General features: G+C 36.3%; 1 protein-coding gene across 1 annotated transcript in view; it reads left to right on the top strand.

Annotated features, from left to right (window-relative positions):
- Window positions 1-6,838, top strand: part of nat16 (N-acetyltransferase 16) — a 10,907-nt gene extending 4,069 nt beyond the window's left edge. The window contains exons 3-4 of the mRNA XM_053629065.1: window positions 73-297; window positions 5,855-6,838. Of these exons, the coding sequence (XP_053485040.1) occupies window positions 73-297; window positions 5,855-6,421 (792 nt within the window). The 3' untranslated portion in view covers window positions 6,422-6,838. The remainder of the gene's footprint in view (window positions 1-72; window positions 298-5,854) is intronic.
- Window positions 6,839-19,075: the final 12,237 nt, after the last annotated feature.

Here is a 19,075-nt window from a genome sequence, read left to right as displayed (position 1 = left end):
TGCATACCATAAAAGGATACATTGCCTTTCAGTACTTGTATAAGCAGCCATGTTTTTTCTTGCATTTTCCAGATTGCACTTGAGTCAGTATGTGTTATTGACGATGGAGAAACTATGTTGGTGGAGGGGCTCCGTGTGGCCCCTCAGGAGAGGGGCAAGGGAGTTGCACGGGTGCTGCTCCGCTTCTGTTCTCAGCTTGTTAAGTTGAAGTATCCTGAAGTTAAAGTGAGCAGACTGACCAGAGATGATAAGCTGGGGCCCAAGGACTTTCAGAAATACAGGCTCATCACTAAACAGGTAGGGGTGAACATGAGTACTCAAATAAGTGACAGCAGTGGTAGATCATGATAACACAATAAGCAATTGAATGAACATTTATTTAACCAATTTATTTAGTAAATTTTGCAACTTTATCAAATACATTTTATATTAATATAATTCTATTATCAAACATTCCTTTCTGTGCTTTCTTGCAATGGGTAAGTAAATATAGTGTATTGACTGTTACATTGTTCAAACATACCTAACTAGGCTGAACTTTAACAAAGCTGGAAATTATGACCAACTGCTTGGACCACTGCTGCTACAAAATGTCACCCTTGTACTGTTTGACTGTTTGAGTAACAAAACAGACACAATGTGTAAAAATAAGCTTAGTGTACAGCACCTCTGCCTGCTGTGCAAACCTAGTATAAAAAGCTTACAAGTCACTGCTTAACATAGGAGTGTATTGCAAGTAGCACTAAAGCAGTATGGTTACTGAGACTGGTGTATAATTAATCCTACTATGAGTATGCTCAATCATCTAACATTTAAAGGGGACCTATTATGCAAAATTCCCTTTTATGTGGTGTTTGAAAAGTGTGTGTCAGCAGTGTGTGTACACAGTTCGTGTACGTTGTGTTCATTCGTTTTTGGTTCCAATATTGAAAAGCAAAATACAAAGTGAGTTACACTGAGTTAAAACATTGAAAGGCCCAGTTCTTGCCAGCTAAAGAAGCTTGGTAGACTGAAGCTGCCTCATGAGTGTAGAAAGTGCCATTGCTTTCAGCCAGTAAAAACAATTTTCTGCCGTTATTTTGTGATTGGTTGGGACAGTCTACAGCCCTTCCTCAAACTTCTCAACACACAGCTGCCTCAGATTGCTTTTAACCAATTCACAAATCATAAAAAAATTCAATATTAATATTGTCTTTTTGCTAAGTTCCTATGATTGAGTGAGCAAGACAGACATTTGGGTGGGCTCAGACCACCTCTGCCCATGCCTAGAACGTCGATGGTGTCCATGCATGAATTAAAATGACATAAGTTTTATCATACAAAAGTCATTTAACAGCACACATTTTACATCCTAAAGGCTGTAGCAGGGTCACAGTCAGATGCCTGACCTATTAAAATAATTGAGTACTGTATTTGTATTAAGGAAGGTATTGGCAAAATCCCACCTGTAGTACATCTTCTGTACTTTTAGAATGTGAAAAAAATATCTCTAAAATATTTAAGTGAGGTACATCTGATTGTGTGCCTGCTACAGCCTTTAGAATGTAAAATGTGTGTTTTTAAATTATGTTTGTTTGTTAAAACTTATGTCATTTTAATTCATGCATGGACACGTCGATGTTTTAACTCACTAGGTGGAATTGCCAGACGGTCCTTTAGACAATTTGCACTGTGATACCTTATCAGGGCCATCAGGAATTGTAAGAACGAAACAACGCCAACGTGAAATTTATTGGTGGCCCAAAATGGACACACTTGTGGCAGACAAAATTACTGCATGTCAGTTATGCCTTTCTTTGAATAAAACTGCCAAAGCCTCTGTTGTTCCACTCCAGCCTGTTCCTTTGCCCTCTGAACCTTGGGAAAAACTGGTAATAGACATTGTGGGCTGCTGTCTGGGACTGTCAATATGCTCTGACACTCACCGACTATTATAGTAAATGGCCAAGGTAGCCTTTACTGTTTCTGTGGCAACAAAACAGGTGATTTCATTTCTTAACTCTGTCTTCAGTAGACATGGCAACCCGACAACTCTAGTAAGTGACAATGGGACTCAGTTTGCTTCGCCAGAGTTTGCTGCATTCCTGAAGGAGAAAGATATTAAGTACATTCGTGCGTCAGTGTATCACCCTGCTGCAAACGGAGCTATTGAACGCTAGAAAATTGCAGTATTTTTCTCTGGGTTTTATTTTTGTGCTGAAAGCAATGGCACATTCAACACTCACGAGGCGGCTTCAGTCTGCAAATCTTCTTTAGCTGGCGAGAACCGGGCCTGCTGTTTTAACTTGGTGGGTGGAATTGCCCGACAGTCCCTTAGGCAACTTGTGCTGTGATACCGTGTCAGAACATTCTCAGGTGTAAATATGCAGCTGTAGTACGTGCTGGCATGTTTGCTTAAGTTTTACAGTGAGGGAAAAAAGTATTTGATCCCCTGCTGATTTTGTACGTTTGCCGACTGACAAAGAAATGTAGATTGTACATTTCAATCGTAGAAATGGTAGATTTATTTGAACAGTGAGAGACAGAATAACAACAAAAAAATCCAGAAAAACGCATGTCAAAAATGTTATAAATTGATTTGCATTTTAATGAGGGAAATATGTATTTGACCCCTCTGCAAAACATGACTTAGTACTTGGTGGCAAAACCCTTGTTGGCAATCACAGAGGTCAGATGTTTCTTGTAGTTGGCCACCAGGTTTGCACACATCTCAGGAGGGATTTTGTCCCACTCCTCTTTGCAGATCTTCTCCAAGTCATTAAGGTTTCGAGGCTGACTTTTGGCAACTCGAACCTTCAGCTTCCTCCACAGATTTTGTATGGGATTAAGGTCTGGAGACTGGCTAGGCCACTCCAGGACCTTAATGTGCTTCTTCTTCAGCCACTCCTTTGTTGCCTTGGCCGTGTGTTTTGGGTCATTGTCATGCTGGAATACCCATCCACGACCCATTTTCAATGCCCTGGCTGAGGGAAGGAGGTTCTCACCCAAGATTTGACGGTACATGGCCCCGTCCATCGTCCCTTTGATGTGGTGAAGTTGTCCTGTCCCCTTAGCAGAAAAACACCCCCAAAGCGTAATGTTTCCACCTCCATGTTTGACGGTGGGGATGGTGTTCTTGGGGTCATAGGCAGCATTCCTCCTCCTCCAAACACGGCGAGTTGAGTTGATGCCAGAGAGCTCCATTTTGGTCTCATCTGACCACAGCACTTTCACCCAGTTGTCCTCTGAATCATTCAGATGTTCACTGGCAAACTTCAGACGGGCATGTATATGTGCTTTCTTGAGCAGGGGGACCTTGCGGGCGCTGCAGGATTTCAGTCCTTCACGGCGTAGTGTGTTACCAATTGTTTTCTTGGTGACTATGGTCCCAGCTGCCTTGAGATCATTGACAAGATCCTCCCGTGTAGTTCTGGGCTGATTCCTCACTGTTCTCATGATCATTGCAACTCCACGAGGTGAGATCTTGCATGGAGCCCCAGGCCGAGGGAGATTGACAGTTCTTTTGTGTTTCTTCCATTTGCGAATAATCGCACCAACTGTTGTCACCTTCTCACCAAGCTGCTTGGCAATGGTCTTGTAGCCCATTCCAGACTTGTGTAGGTCTACAATCTTGTCCCTGACATCCTTGGAGAGCTCTTTGGTCTTGGCCAACAAGATCTTGGTAACAAGATCTAGGTCTTGGTAACAAGCTGAGTGTGCTCCTAATCTCAGCTCGTTACCTGTATAAAAGACACCTGGGAGCCAGAAATCTTTCTGATTGAGAGGGGGTCAAATACTTATTTCCCTCATTAAAATGCAGATCAATTTCTAACATTTTTGACATGTGTTTTTCTGGATTTTCTTGTTGTTATTCTGTCTCTCACTGTTCAAATAAATCTACCATTAAAATTATAGACTGATCATTTCTTTGTCAGTGGGCAAACATACAAAATCAGCAGGGGATCAAATACTTTTTTCCCTCACTGTATGTCCGTATATAATAATTGAATATTATTAAAACTAATGGTGGTATTGATATCTGTGTAAGATTGTTGCCTCTATACAAGGGCAGGGGAAAGTGAATATCCAGCGAATATCGAACCTAAAACTAACTTTATCATCGTGAAAAGCCCGGCTAATTTTCCCAGTAGACATGTCATCCTCCCTTACTGTAACTGTCTTACTGCCTTTGAGAAGCACGTAATGAACTTCTAGGAGCAAATCAAAATGTTTGACTAAGCCACTGATGGATTCTGCAAGTTTTACAGTTAGTTAAATTACACTCGGGTTATGCGAGCCTGCCACAAAACTAAATAACTCCAACTCAAAAAATTGAAGCATATTCAAAATATTTTGTATTTTTGAGCAAAAATGGGGTTTAAACAGTTAATTAGTAATTAAATTTTCAATTTTAAAATGAAATATTATTGAACGCGTCATCATCTGTATTTTCTTTTATAATTTTGAAACCAAAAACAAATGAACGCAATGCACACGGACCATACACAACCACCCTATAATGATAAAAATCCACCCACTCCTTTTTTTCTATTCCCCATAAATCATAAACAGTGTCTCAAAATGAGTTGTTTACGTTTTCGCCCATGACTGGTGACGGACTCTATTAACATAGACCCTCCCCTGAGTGAGCTGCACACAATCCGTCTTGTTCCTCGCACTGGAGCAGCTATAGTGATAAGAAGAATGTCTCAGTTCGTAAGCTTTGTAAGTGTTCTGTTGTTGGCTGTAAGAATGAACATAAGTCTTCATGTTCTCCCGGCATCAGAGCCACTGAAGACGCAATGGAGCAGTTTTATTTTTGAAAGAAATGTGCCCCAAAAAATAGCTAAATTCGTATGTTTGTTCGAATCATTTTACACCAGACTGCTTTGTGAATGAGGGTCAATACAAAGCAGGATTTGCTGAAAAGTTTATTCTCAATCATGGATCAATACCAACTGTTCGTGATCCAGCTTCATATCCAGAAGACGTAAGTATCGCACTTTATATTTTGTGAATGTTTGCACATCGCCTTTCCGAATGTGCTTGTTGCCAGATTCCACGGCTAATGAGGCTAAAGTTTACCATTTTCTCTGATTGTATTCACAGAGACCAGAGCTATGTCGTCATTTTTATTTTTAACCCGAAAACGCTTACTGTTTGTATAATTCATACATTCTGGTTCATACATACAGGGCTGAACACCAGTATTTACGGTGTCAGTCATACTGGTTCTCCTGCTTTCTTGTTGCTGTGGTATCCGAAGCACAAGCTGTAAAGGCACAGCTCTCTTCCGGAAAGGGGCAGGGAGCAGCAGCTCATTTGCATTTAAAGAGATGCACACGAAAACAGTGTTTTTACTTCCACCCAAAAAGGGGCATTTACAGCATGGCATAATAAAGCTGAAATTTCACAGACACATTCTGGGGACACCTGAGACTTATATTACATCTTGTAAAAAGGGGCATAATAGGGCCTCTTTAAACAAATGCTTTGGGAAAACAAAGTGTTTTACATGTGATGTGATGCTGCTTTGATAGAATAATACAGATAACCAATGAAATTCTCATCAAAGGATGGCTGGTACTAAGCAGTTTTTGAGCACGCAAGCAGGATAAGTTACAGAGAATGTTTGCAGGAATTTGTCTTCAGTAATGATTAAAATGCATCTGTATAATCTCACAAAACATTGTAGCATAGTCTTTTAAAATGAAATTTTGCATTTGTATATAGTTTCAAATATTTTATTTTCATCATGTAAATGCTTTAATTCTTCAAAAAAATTGGTGGTACAGAGTGATGGGTAGTAGACAGTGCTGATCCAGTCATACTATACTGTACATTCTCTCACACCATCATGAAACTCCTGTTAAAGGGAATCCTGCTGGTACGCTTCCGTGCTGAAGACCTAAAGTTACGGCTCACTGATCTTGGGCTTAATGTGAGTATTGAAGGAGATGGCCTGGCTCCTTCCAGCACCCCAGTGAGGTTAGAGGCCGCAGATGTCCACCAGCTTTTTTTGAGCAGTGACGCAATGCAAGATGTACTACCCAATGGCACCATTGTGCAAGACTGGCAGCCCTTCAAACCCATGCCCAGCAACATGGAAATCCTGTTGAAGAAAGACATTGATTGGATGGTGGATGATACCTGTTGCCCAACTATGGCCAGCCTGTGCACTTTCCCCTTTCATGTACCTATTGGCGACGACTGGTACTACCTCAACATTGACATGTTTGGCAAAGATCTGGCTCTGGCTGTGCAGCAGCTCCTATGTCACCTGAGGTGCCACACTAGCACACTGAAGGGCTATGTGATGTGCCAGGTTTTCCTGGACCCACCACTGTGGAAGCCCATGGCTGATTTCTTCAGGGAGACCTTGAAAGTGGAGCTGGTGAAGGAATACACAGAGCAGTGTGTAGTGGAATCCGACTTGGTGTAGCAAGAGGAGGGCTGTCAGCTAAAAGTTAGGCGCTTGAGACTCCCCTCACCCCACACCTGGAGGCCAAACATTAGAAACTGGAAGAGCTTTGATATCACTCAAATGGTTTCCTTTCATATTTTGCCCCAGAACAAAACCTTTATCCTACATATACAGACAAACATACTATTAAATTAAAATCCCCTTCTAGAAATGAAATTAGTTTAATTTAGTTTGAGTTAGTTTAATAATGCCTCATCACTGCAAAAAAAAAACAAAACAATGAAAGCAGCAATTAGTTAAGATAGAATAAATATGCAAAAAGGAAATATGTTAGAATGCTGACCATATTCTACAATGCAGTGCAGTGTGTGTGTATGTGTGTGTGAACTAGCACATGCTGAGTTGCAAATAAGACTGCACAATCTTTAGGCACTTTATGATATTCTAAATGTAATATCTCACTATAGATAGTGAGATGTTTGCTTTAGAGACTGTTTTGTCTGAATGTTGTACAGTAGCTGCTAATGTTAACTTTTTATTACTCATACTCTAATACCCATAATAAAATGTAGAAATATTTCTTTTCTCCTTACACATATTTTTGAAGTGGCATTTACACTGGGAAAACCAAGTTTATCTAATGTAAAAAAAACCCTTTTCTGCTGGGTTACTGGCATTTACTGTAATGTCATGCAAAATATGTAAGACAGAGAAGATTGGTCATCATTTTAGATAAGTCCTTATTTTATGCACTGAACCTTATAGCATTAATATGATTTCCCACTAAACAGTTGACATCTGCAATATGAAGTTTGTAAGTTATAAAACCAAGATGTAATACAGATGTAGTGTATTCAGTACAGTTATGCTAATATACCTTTTTGTGTTGGGTTAGCTTATAGTGTATGATTAAAAACAACAAGTTTGAGTTTTGGTTAATGTGTTAATTCGTTTTATTTATAATGCAACAAAAGGATTTAGTTAAGAAGCTAATAAAATGGTTTATCTGTGTAATTCTCATTTAATTAACAGATTTTGATTAAAACATTAGGAAATAGTAGCATTTAGGACTAGACATAATCATTACAAATAAGACACACTGTCACTGGTAATGGGGTTTTGTTAGCAATCCATTTGAGAGGATCTCAAAAGCACTTTTTGTATACATATGAAGAGCCTCATATTTTTGTCCACCAAAATGCATAATATTGATCTAGAAATGAAAAGCAGAGATTTGATAATGCACACATAATTTTGTACCCTTATTGTTATCTACTAGTAATTGCAACAGCTCATTCCAAAATTAGTTGGTCACTTACTGCCTCAGTGGATTCAACCCTCTTATCAGGACACAACTAGATTTATTAAACTTATCTTTCAGAAAACAGTTGCATTGGTAACTAAGAACTTGACAGCGATTTTCAATTTCAAAAGAAATGTTTTAGAAAATGAAGACATTTTCTTCAGCAAGTTAACACCTGAGAAACATTTACCAGCATTTCTCATATTTGAAGCCTCAATGGGTACACAGGACACTGAAAAAACAGGGACAGTCACAAACCCAAATTTTTCTCCATCTGTCACTGCAAGAGTCTGGAGGACATGACTGCTGAGTGTTTATAAATAGCAAGCAATGCACCACATAAGTAAGCCTCTCACTGGCCCTGCAACAGAAGAAAAAACACAGAGAATTGATGAAAACCAAGAGAAACCAAGCAAAGAAGTTTATTGGCCAGCAAAGGAAGACGGTCTTTTGCCATTCTCAGAAAATTTCTCAAACTGATCCAAAACATTCAAACAAGTGCTAAAAGTCCACCGTCTGCACAAGGAATTGTATACAATTATACAATCCCTTCTACCTGCACCCCTTTTCTGCCAAAAATGTCTACCGGGCTGAGATTTCCAAAAGCATTGCAAAGTTAAGATCATCTTAACTGAGAGAGAGTATTCAATGTAATGCTTGCTCTACCATTTAATGATTTAATGATTGTGCTGCAATGCTTTTGGAAAAACTCAACCCTGGTTACCAAATTTTAAAAGTAAATGGCTGCGATTTGAGCATGTACAACCAACCATAATATCCATTCTGGCCATTTTGTCAATGAACTTATTTTCTGTTGACATTGAAAGTTATGTAATGAGCCTAAGTGAGATTCCAAAACCATGTGCTAAATATCACACATAGTCAGATATTTTTGCTAGAAAATTCTAGCAAGTGAACTTTCCCTGTATTCCATATAAATGTAGTTATAAGAAAAGCAAAGACCACTAAACCTGCAATTTGTTCTAATCTGAACCGTTTGTAATTTTTCATTTGAGTTCATACTTAAGAATTAATATTAAGTTCCTATCATGAGATCATGTTGCTGTAATCTACCAATCAACTCAATGTTTCTATATGGTTAAAGTTTTCAGTAACTTTTCAGTATGTTTTATCTTGATGGTCTTGGGGTGTTCACACATTGAGGAAAAAATGTTTCCTTCTCCACCTTCACTTGGACTGCATAATGTTATGTCTAATATGCACAGTCCATCAAATGTCTCGAACACCTTGCCCATCCTAATCTGATACTTGTATCATATATGTATCAGAAATTTCAGAAGTTTCTGAGTTTATAATTGCTATGATAAATCAAGAGGGATCAACAAAGGAAATGCCTGCTTCTAAACATTATCCACACTTCATGCAACATCTAGTTATACAGAAACTCTGTCAGATTTAGACGCTTATTAAGCAGTTTCTCTTGATTAATCATTAACAATATAACCATTTATAAAGCCCTAATCAGGATGTATTTAAATGCTTAAATTACTGTTAACTTGCTAAATGTATACATCATGTAGAACATCAATAAGGCTAAAAACAAACTGACCAAAAAAGAGTTCAGAAGCAACATGGAATAAATAAAGCGTTTTTTCTACTACAGTTTTCAGATAAGAAACTGAAGCATCCAGGGAAAAAAAAGTGTAAAAATTAAAATTCTGATTAGGGCTGATTACCTGTCTATATTTTGATTTGATAGCATGGAGACTGGTTAATCTTCATTTGCTATGGTCACATTTTGGAAAATACATTGTCTAAGAAATATGTTCTCCTGTAAAGATTACTGTACCTGTTACAGTATGTAGGTTGTGTGCTTTAATAGGAAAAACAGTAATGGTTTCATTCCTAATTTATAGTAAAGCAGCACTTCATGGCCATTGGGCAAAATTGGACATATTGACCCTAAAATATGTAAGTCCTTAAAGACTTCACAATTACTGTCCATTAAGATATTTCCCCTTCTATTCATTCTTATGATTTAGACACCATGAAGACTGTAATCTTTTTTTTAAAGCACATATCCTTTTAGTGAGGATTTTGATTATCTATAACCATAGTTCTCAAAGTGGAGTCCATGGACTCCCATGGGTTCATGAACCACAGCCAGGGAGGTTGCTTTAAAAAATAAAAAAAAAAATTGTTACAGTGGTGGAAATAACAACCCATCATTATCAAAAATATAAAAAAATATATTTTAGTTAATTTAGTTATCATCCTGTTCATTTTAGAAATAATGCTCACATTTGTCAAAACTAATGACAGTTTTAATAAAAAAATATATTATGTGCATTTGGGAAAGTTTGGGAATAAAAATCCCTGTGGCGCCAATAAATAGCCAAAAGGGGTCCCTGGCTGAAAAGGTTTGAGATCTAGAGAATGATCTCGAGAATGGATAACTGTTATTGTTGCATGGAGCAAAGTGTTCTTATTAGTACCTTTTTTTAAAAACAACTTTATGACATTGTACATTTTCTTTATTGTACTTGGTATTGACTCATGAAAGACAAGCCAGTTCCCATATGTTATAAAACTACATGTACAGTGGGGTGTTTTTTTTTTTTGTAGTTTTTTTTTGTTTTGTTTTGTTTTTTTTTAACTGGTAAATGTCAAAGTAATGAATGAGTAAAGAAGAAAACAGCACCATTTATGCTCCACTGAAATATCTGTGCTGCTCTAGTTAAGACCATGAGTCAAAACAGTGGTAAGTGAATTAAGAATTAAGCTTAGGTGTATGGTTTTCTTTTTATGCACTTGAATGTATATCATAAACACTATTCATAAGTGTTCTAACAGCCAGTACTAAGGTGGTTACTTGAAATGTTATGTGTTTCTATATCTTTATGATTTTAAGGGTGTCATGGTATTCGTATGGGTATTTTCTTTTCCTTTTCCTTTATTATTATCGTCACAAACCCCCTCATAGTTTATCAAATTAAATGAATGGCAGTAGAAGTAGCCATGGGTGAATTAAAAGCATGTTTTATCATTGTTCTAGGCATTTTGCTAACTGGCATTTACGTGACACCTGTGCCGCACACATAAAGTGAAACCATTATTCACAAAAATACTATTAAGTTTCTTTTGTTAGAATGGGAAAAAGACAGGTTGGAGATTGAGGTGAAAGAAATAATTAGGGTAATGTAATGGACAGATGGTAAGGATAGTATATACGACTAATATCATTTTACAAAAAGATTGCTATAGTATAGTGAAATCAGCATAAGTAAGTCACTGCTCAGTAGGTCATTCAAAACAGATTATATTCATAGTCCACAGTTTCAGACAATCTTTAAGACATTTGTTATTTTAACAAATCAGTAGGTAAGCTTAGAAAGAGGTAACAAATAATACCCCAAGAGCTTAGATTACCCGATCTGGTGTCTAAGACCAAGTGAAACAGGACCTACCAAGTCCTTTGTGGTGTCACCTTGCCGAAATAGATCTTGTTCAGGGTGGAGGTGCTTCCACCTAAACCTTCACTCTGGAGGCCTGAATGGAAAAAAGTTTCCAAGTGATGTTAGAAGGGTGGTAGACAGACAGTCATGTTATGCTAATTAGCTATATTATCTCTTTGGATGATTTCGGGGGCTTATTCTTTTAATTTTCTAACTCCTTTACAATGTCTTGGAACATTATGGTTTTATATGTTTAAAAGAAAGGGTATAATTTAACAGTTAACTAATGGAATCAAGTGAAATTGGAGTGAGAATGAGAAGTTGAATGATTTGTGTAAAAACATAACACCAAGCAAATATTATTTCAACAAATAATACAAGGGTGTCCAGTCTTTTCCACAAAGGCCTGCTGTGGCAGAAGGCTTTTGTTCTAACCAAGCAGGAGTAGCACTTTACAGCTACATAGGCTTTTTGAGGGTAAGACTGAATACACCTGAAGTAACAGATATACTGTGTAATGGAGTTCCATCTACTTATTTCCATGTAATATGTTTAAGTAATCTGCAACTGGATGCTTGTGCGTTCTACTGTACAACCATATAATGTTATATTATACCTTAGTCCTACAGCTGTACAACAAAATGCTAAAACGTTCTGTCTTTTTTTATTATTATTATTAGTCTTGATATTTAGAATACATGCAAGTTGCTTCCAAAGCACAAGAAACTGTGTGAGTAACACTTTAATGTAACTTACTGTACCAGCCATGGTCATTCAGTGGTCCAGAAATGTCCTCAGGTGATTCCTGTAAAGATACCATAATGTTTTAATTGTACACATAACATCCAAGAATATTTGTATTAGGTGTTTATTTCCACAACAACATTGGATTGTCCAAACTTGTATGATTTCATACCAAAGGCTTTAGTTTAAGACTTAAGTCAAGGGTGCACCTAAGTTTAACATGGACCCTATAGGGTCTTTTCACTAATCTGCTCTGTTTAAGAGCAATTAGTATAGATGCCCACATAAAGAAATCACATGTAAAGTAAAAATGGTTGATGTGCCTGATAGAGATTTCTGAGATTTACTTGAAACACAGAATTTTCACAGACATGGTCATTACCATAATAATACCAGAGCTTCTTGTTATTTTTATTACTTATTAGGTCCATCAAAATGACCATAGTCTGAGTTAATGAATTTGTACCTGTCTATGTACAGCTGGGTTTGGAGGTGATAAACACACTAACTTATAGAAGTATAGGTATGATTGTTATTTACCTCTGTAAGGTAGGAGTTTAAGTGTGTGTATGTAACCCATTCCCTTGATGCAGCAGTAAAAGCTAAGTTTTTCAACAACAAAAAAAAAACTCACAGTTGTACATGGATACACAAATTATATTCAGTGAATTGCTACTCAAAGAAAATAAGATTTAAATAAAGAAATTGGGCAGTGATACAGTTTAAAAAAAAGATCCAGGTGAGATTTTGAGTGGAAAACCTAAAGCATTATTGTTAATCAAGGGGGTGAACTGTTCAAATGCCAATGCATAGGCAATGTGATCTAATTTTTAAACAATACTTTTCTATAACCCAATAAGACTGCTTATTCTTAAGCAGTGATTAAACATGAATGGTTTTTTTTTTTTTGTTCAAAATTTTGTGTTTTTGATTTTTTTTTAAACAATTTTGTGACAAAACTATTTAAAATACATGTTTAAAAAAATTCAATCCCTGAGAAATCATTGGCATGTGTTGTGTGAGTTGCGAGATGGGGATGGGGTAAGGTGCATGTTGGCTGGTGTTGTCATAAAACACGTGGCTAGGTTTACACTAAGCAAAATAGTCTGTGTGTACTTAAATCTCCATCTTAATTCTAGAGATTTTCTGAAATATTCAGTAAGATGGCTTATTATTATTATTTTTATTTTTACCACACAAGTAAAACAGTCATTAAGATACAATCATTTAAATTTATCAGCAATAAACTAAAAGAATTTCTTCCTCTCTCTCTCTCTCTCTCTCTCTCTCTCTCTCTCTCTCTCTCTCTCTCTCTCTCTCACACACACACACACACACACACACACACACACACACACACACACACACACACACATACACACACACACATTCACTGACACATAATACAGTTTTTGTGTGAACCTAGCCATACTATTTTTTGAAAACTGTACAGTTACACACTGATATTAGCTAACTCTAGAAATGGTAGAGAAATTAGTAGCAACTTTTTTGTCTGTTTGCATTATATTTATAATTATATTAATATTGTATAGCTCTGTTCTTGTTTGCATCTGAACCTCTCTATCTGTACGTGCTCATTGGATTAGGAATGTTTGAAATTTATAAACAATATTAACCCATATATATATATGATAAAGCAGCCGTTTAAAACTTAGACTTGACATGCTTGAGTAAATTAAAAACATTTAGTTGCTGTTGATTTTGTTGTGTAAGTGAAAATTATGTACAGGATAGACTCTAGCTTGTTTTTAGATTTGTTTTCTTTTAATTATTATTTACTTTTTAAATTTTACGTATGTTAAAATCTGTCTGTTTATGCAAGGTGTTAAAAAGAGACTGTCAGAATATTCTATTTATATACAATGACAAAATAGATAAGATCTTTTTGTCAGCATTTCATTCGCCACAATAATTCGCATGTTTTATAAATTAACCATAATGACTAATGCAGCCCTAATACATTATGGATGCTAGCATCTATTTTGGTGCAGTTCATCCAAAATAATCTTTGATATTATGCATCCAAACGTACTAGCTTCCTCTTGTGGTATTTTTTTTCTTTTGGCCATACAGTTTAAGAATGATGAAAAACTATACTAAAAATGTTAACATATGTTATCATGTAAAAAATTCATTTATGACAGGAAGCTATACAAATATATTGATGAAAATGCAGATATAATTTGATGGCAACAAGTGTTTGTTTGCACTTTACGTATATGCTTTTGTCAGAAACTATTAAATAAATTCCAAGTCATATACAAAATCTGGAAATAGTAAAAAAAAAAAAAAAAAAAGATATTCAAATGCATGTTATTTCAAATAAATATAATAACATTTAATTCTAGTGAAATCTAACATGAGTAGAAACAAACTTTTTTACATCATGATGCTTAAAGTATATAATACCCTGGAGGTATTTTTATAATAAAAAATATTGAACATTGAGTAAAGAGGTTGCAGTTTCAGTGATGCATAGCAAATCTGCAGCATTAAGCACAGTGTGTGATTAATGGCACATGTTTTTCCATGTTATTTTTGTATTATTATTTTTTGTAGCATTCTTAGGTTGTTGTGTATAAAATTAAAATAGTATAAATGCTACATTTGCTGTATTACAAAGTTTGTCAAGACCATGTTAGGTAAGATAACTAATTATTTTAAAATATAAAATATTTAGAGAACTTTGTATGAAGTAAATTATCTGTACAGGCTTATTAGTTCCAACAGCCACAATCAGGGATTTAAGAACAAAACCGCTATTGATTTCAGCAGAACACTGGTATGGCAAAAAATGTACTTGAAAATCAGACCTGAAAATCAGACCTGCAAATACAAAAACCACCAACATAAGAAGAATTTAAATTGAAAACTTAAAATAGTCTATTTTTTGATGTATTTTTGTACTCTTGCATTCTTTTGGCAGTTATTAAACAGCACAAATCAGTTATAAACAAAAGAGGATCTACCAATCCCTTATTGTGGCATTAAAACGGGGGCTTTGTTTTAGTTTTTATGACTCCTTTATAAAAGTAACATCTACAGAGCCTGATGAATAGTTATGTGTGATCAGTGGGGGGCAAATAGCTCCCATTTTAAAGAACAAATAGCCTTATACAGAACTGGAGCATTTATTGATACTTGCTGTGGTTACAATGTAGCATAACGAACACAGTGTTATATTGTAGCATAGCTGAAGTCTTGTTGTTTATGTTGATAGTGAAAGGTTTTATGTAGGTTTTCTTTAAATGGACCAGATTCAGTGGTAGAATTGTGTGTGTGTGTACCTAATTTGTGAAATGTACTGCAGCACCTAACAATTAAAAAAAAAAAAGTAGAAGATAAAGTACCCCCTAAAATATTTCTCAAGATTCCTCATTAAAGAAACACATATACATGAACATTCTTCTGTAGTGGCCATTTTTCGATATTGGCTCTTAGTAGCCCATGACATGTTTTCCTATATATCTGTCCTTATTTGTCTTTGTATGACTTTATTCACAGACAGCACATGGCATGTACAATTTCAATATGAAGACGCACTGATAAGACATTGATCATTTTTCCTGAGGTCTATATAAGGCATAATTTATAAACAAGCTAGCATTTATTATAAAGATTGGTTTATTCTAAGGATTGGTTTAAGGATGACAGACTCGTATTAGAGACTAGAAAAGAAACTGTACTACAAGGAGGTCAGGAGAACAGAAGCCTCAGGATGCGTTATGTATTTCAGGCAACAACAAATGGAAAACATGAAAGGCCAGTTAGCTCAGCTTGTCTGACATGAGAAGCAGGTGCTAGTGTTAACACTGACCCTGCAATTCTGACCTCAACCTCCCTCTGCTTCTATGTAAAGGGTTTCTTTACATTGCTGTACACATGTGACTTTGCAGAGTGCTGGGAATCAATGTTTCACTTTTAGACGTGTCAAAGGTACGTTGCTGTTAACACTAAAATTGATCTTTATTATGGAAATTGACAAGATAAACATTGCCATTACGACCCTTGACTGGCTTACTAATACATTAATCTTGGAACTGCTCTTGCTACTGGATAAAACAGGTTTTTAAATATGTATAAAACATATCAAATTCAATATTGTTTCTTGTACCATGCACTTAAAGAACAAAGAACACTTTTTACACCTACGTAGGACTATAAAGACTATAACAAAGACTAAGTACACTCACTGAGAAGTTTCCCATTTCATTGGTTGAGTGAATGTACATGGCGTGACGATGTGTTACAGTACAGACACATGGACATTTTGATCAATAGAGAACATCAATAGGGGAGTATTCAGATTACTCAGCTAAACATAATTAGGGTGCTTTGGATTTATTTGTTCAACTGACTCCCCTTTTCTTACTCTTAAATTATTTTACTGACTCAGTTTTCAGTTTTCTTTTAAATATTTTCTTTTAACAGTGCATTTGCAGACCAGACCTTAAACAGATTTCAAAATAGACCAGAGGTTAAAATAAGAGTAAGCAGTGACTGTGTGGGTAAACTGAAGTTTCGAAATGCAGCTGGACATGCATGAAAACTCATTAAATCCATTGTTAGAGGTTCACAACTCAGCACAATTCAGCTTTTCCCTTGCCCTGTATCTCACTCACCTAACCACAAGATTGTTACCTAGTTACTGTAAGTAATGGGTTTAATTACGTATATAAGTAACATTTTCCAATGTGATGTGCAAATCACTAGATCAAAAATAGTTTCCCATAACTTGTAACTTAATAGCGTAAAGCTTATTTTCCCACAGCCTAAAATTGTGCAGTTTGACACAATTTGAACTCCCATTGCATTCCACCACTAGAGGTTGTTTTGGGGTTGACCTACAGGTCTCTGTCCTCTGATGACAGTAGCCCTACAGTTTAAATCCACATTACACTTTACACTTTACCTTCCCCAAATAGAGCAGCAGAAATGATATTAGTCATTCAGTTTATTGATGTATTCTACCCTATGTATATCTTGATATTTCACCTTCATCATGTCTTGTGTGTCCTGTGGATCAAAACGTGAATCTCATAGACTATGAATAATTCCCATTTTTCTTATGGTATTATTCTCATATTATTCTCAAGCACTAGTACCAAACTACACAGTTTTGACTGAGACGTAAGAAAACCTCTTCTCTTGCAGTAGCAGTGGAAATGCAGCAAGAGGAGATGGTAAATACTGATCAGGCATTCTGTGTGTGTGTGCAGAAGTAAGGTTGGAGGGTAAAAGCGGTTAGGGGGGTGGGAGGTGGGGTGGACTTAGCTGGCCCAGCTGGCCTAGCTGGCCTAGCTGGCATTGGTTTTTCCTAGGCAACCATGCCAGTCACATAACATGGGTGTGGGGTGGGGGGTAAGAGGAAGAATGGAGACCAGAGACGAGCTAGGCTAAAAGTAAGTTATGTTTAAAAAAAAAAAAAACCTTCTCCAAATCCCCATACAATCTGTGTCTGTGTTTTCACTATTTCACACACACACACGCACACACACACACACACACACACACACACACACACACAGGATAGCAACAGAAAACAAACGAATGTGAGTCTTAAAGAGACCCAAAAGGCATATTAACTGAGGTTGTAAAGATTTTATCTAAACCCACTAAAACAGAAGAAATTTATGTCCATTTATGTTATTTAGCTATTTTTCTGTTCAACACTACACCACACCATCCTCATAGCAAAATACCTGCAGTCACGACACAGCTATTCTGCCTCCCTGTACTCTGTTATGGAACAGACAGATGGGCAGTGGGGGATGGGAGAAACAGGGGGAGGACAGTAACAGATTCAAGCTAAAAAGAAATGCTTTTGGTCTAAAGACATACTGTAGGAGAGCAATTTATATCACTTAAAGACATCTGGGATGCAACCCTATTTACAGTCAGTATTAATGTTAAGCTCTACTACATATTCACTGATAGATCATGAGGCCAGAATCCTTAATAAATCAGTGATGGAATTAGAGGATAATTCAGAGTTAGATTTATTTTGTATTAAAAGCCATACTGTAAATACTGTTAAATAAAATGACTGCTCTCTTGGTTGCCCTTGTGGGATCAATAAAGTCTATCTATCTATCTCTCTATTTATCTCCCTATCCATCTATCTATCTAATTTCTAAAAGATCAATAGCTTGCAACACACACTGATTGAACGGACATAGACAACCTTGAAGTTGATTGTCTGAGTGGTGAGAATTGGTATTCTAGACCTGAGAGCACATAAAGCAGAGGGATGGCAATCAGGCATGGAATGTGTATGCCCATGTCTTGAATATGTTATAAACCTGTTTTGTAACTCACTCACTCAGTCAAAAGATTATCCACAAGGGGGAGCCACAGGATTTGACAAATGTACATAAGTTTATATTCACAAATTGCATCTATATGAAATAAAGAACTGAAACACTCCCAGTATTTGATCCTGATACATATGCCATTGTTGGAAAAAACAACAACAACAAAAAAAAAAACATTTCTTTCTAAAACAAACAAAACAAAAAAAACATGTATTAGGGCAACTAGGGATTGGTGACATCTGTAACATGAGTCATTAGAGTATAACTTGGCCAATCTTGCTCTGCATGTATAAACATGAAGGAGGATCTTACATAATCAATTAAACATTACAGGATATGCGATATATAAGAAATTAATCAAAGATAAGGTGACGTGATGTGGCCTGACACAAAGCCAACCCTGCAGTTGATAATTTTCAAATATACAGCACGTCCTAAAGACTTTTATTCGGTTTATTTCTCTTATACCAAAGCAATTTCCCAACAAAAAGTCATACATTTTATCTCTTTATAGTTATGTAATGTTGTGAACTGTCTGTAAAATACAATAACATAACTTTAACATTAATAAACAACCATTCCCTCACAAGTCTCACTTTCTTCTCCATGTTTAGGTTAATAAGACAAAAAATGCAGCCTGTCATGCTACCGAGAAAGCAACGACTTTCCTGTGCCAGAAAACTTAAAGTTACTGATTTGCCTCTGACACTTCCAAGAATGTTAAACAAACATCTTATCAAACTGCTTTCACTAATCAGATATCTCAATAGCAAAATGCTATTACCAAGTTTAATTTAGTTCAGCTAGGCTTTGGTGGTTTATTTCACAAATATGTATAGAGTATATGTTGGAGGCTAGGCCTTTAACAACAACT

The sequence above is a fragment of the Ictalurus furcatus genome, chromosome 7 (genome assembly GCF_023375685.1).
Source record: "Ictalurus furcatus strain D&B chromosome 7, Billie_1.0, whole genome shotgun sequence".
NCBI lineage: Eukaryota > Metazoa > Chordata > Actinopteri > Siluriformes > Ictaluridae > Ictalurus > Ictalurus furcatus.
The sequence above is the reverse complement of the archived record's forward strand: the minus strand, read 5'-3'. Positions and strand labels throughout refer to the sequence as shown.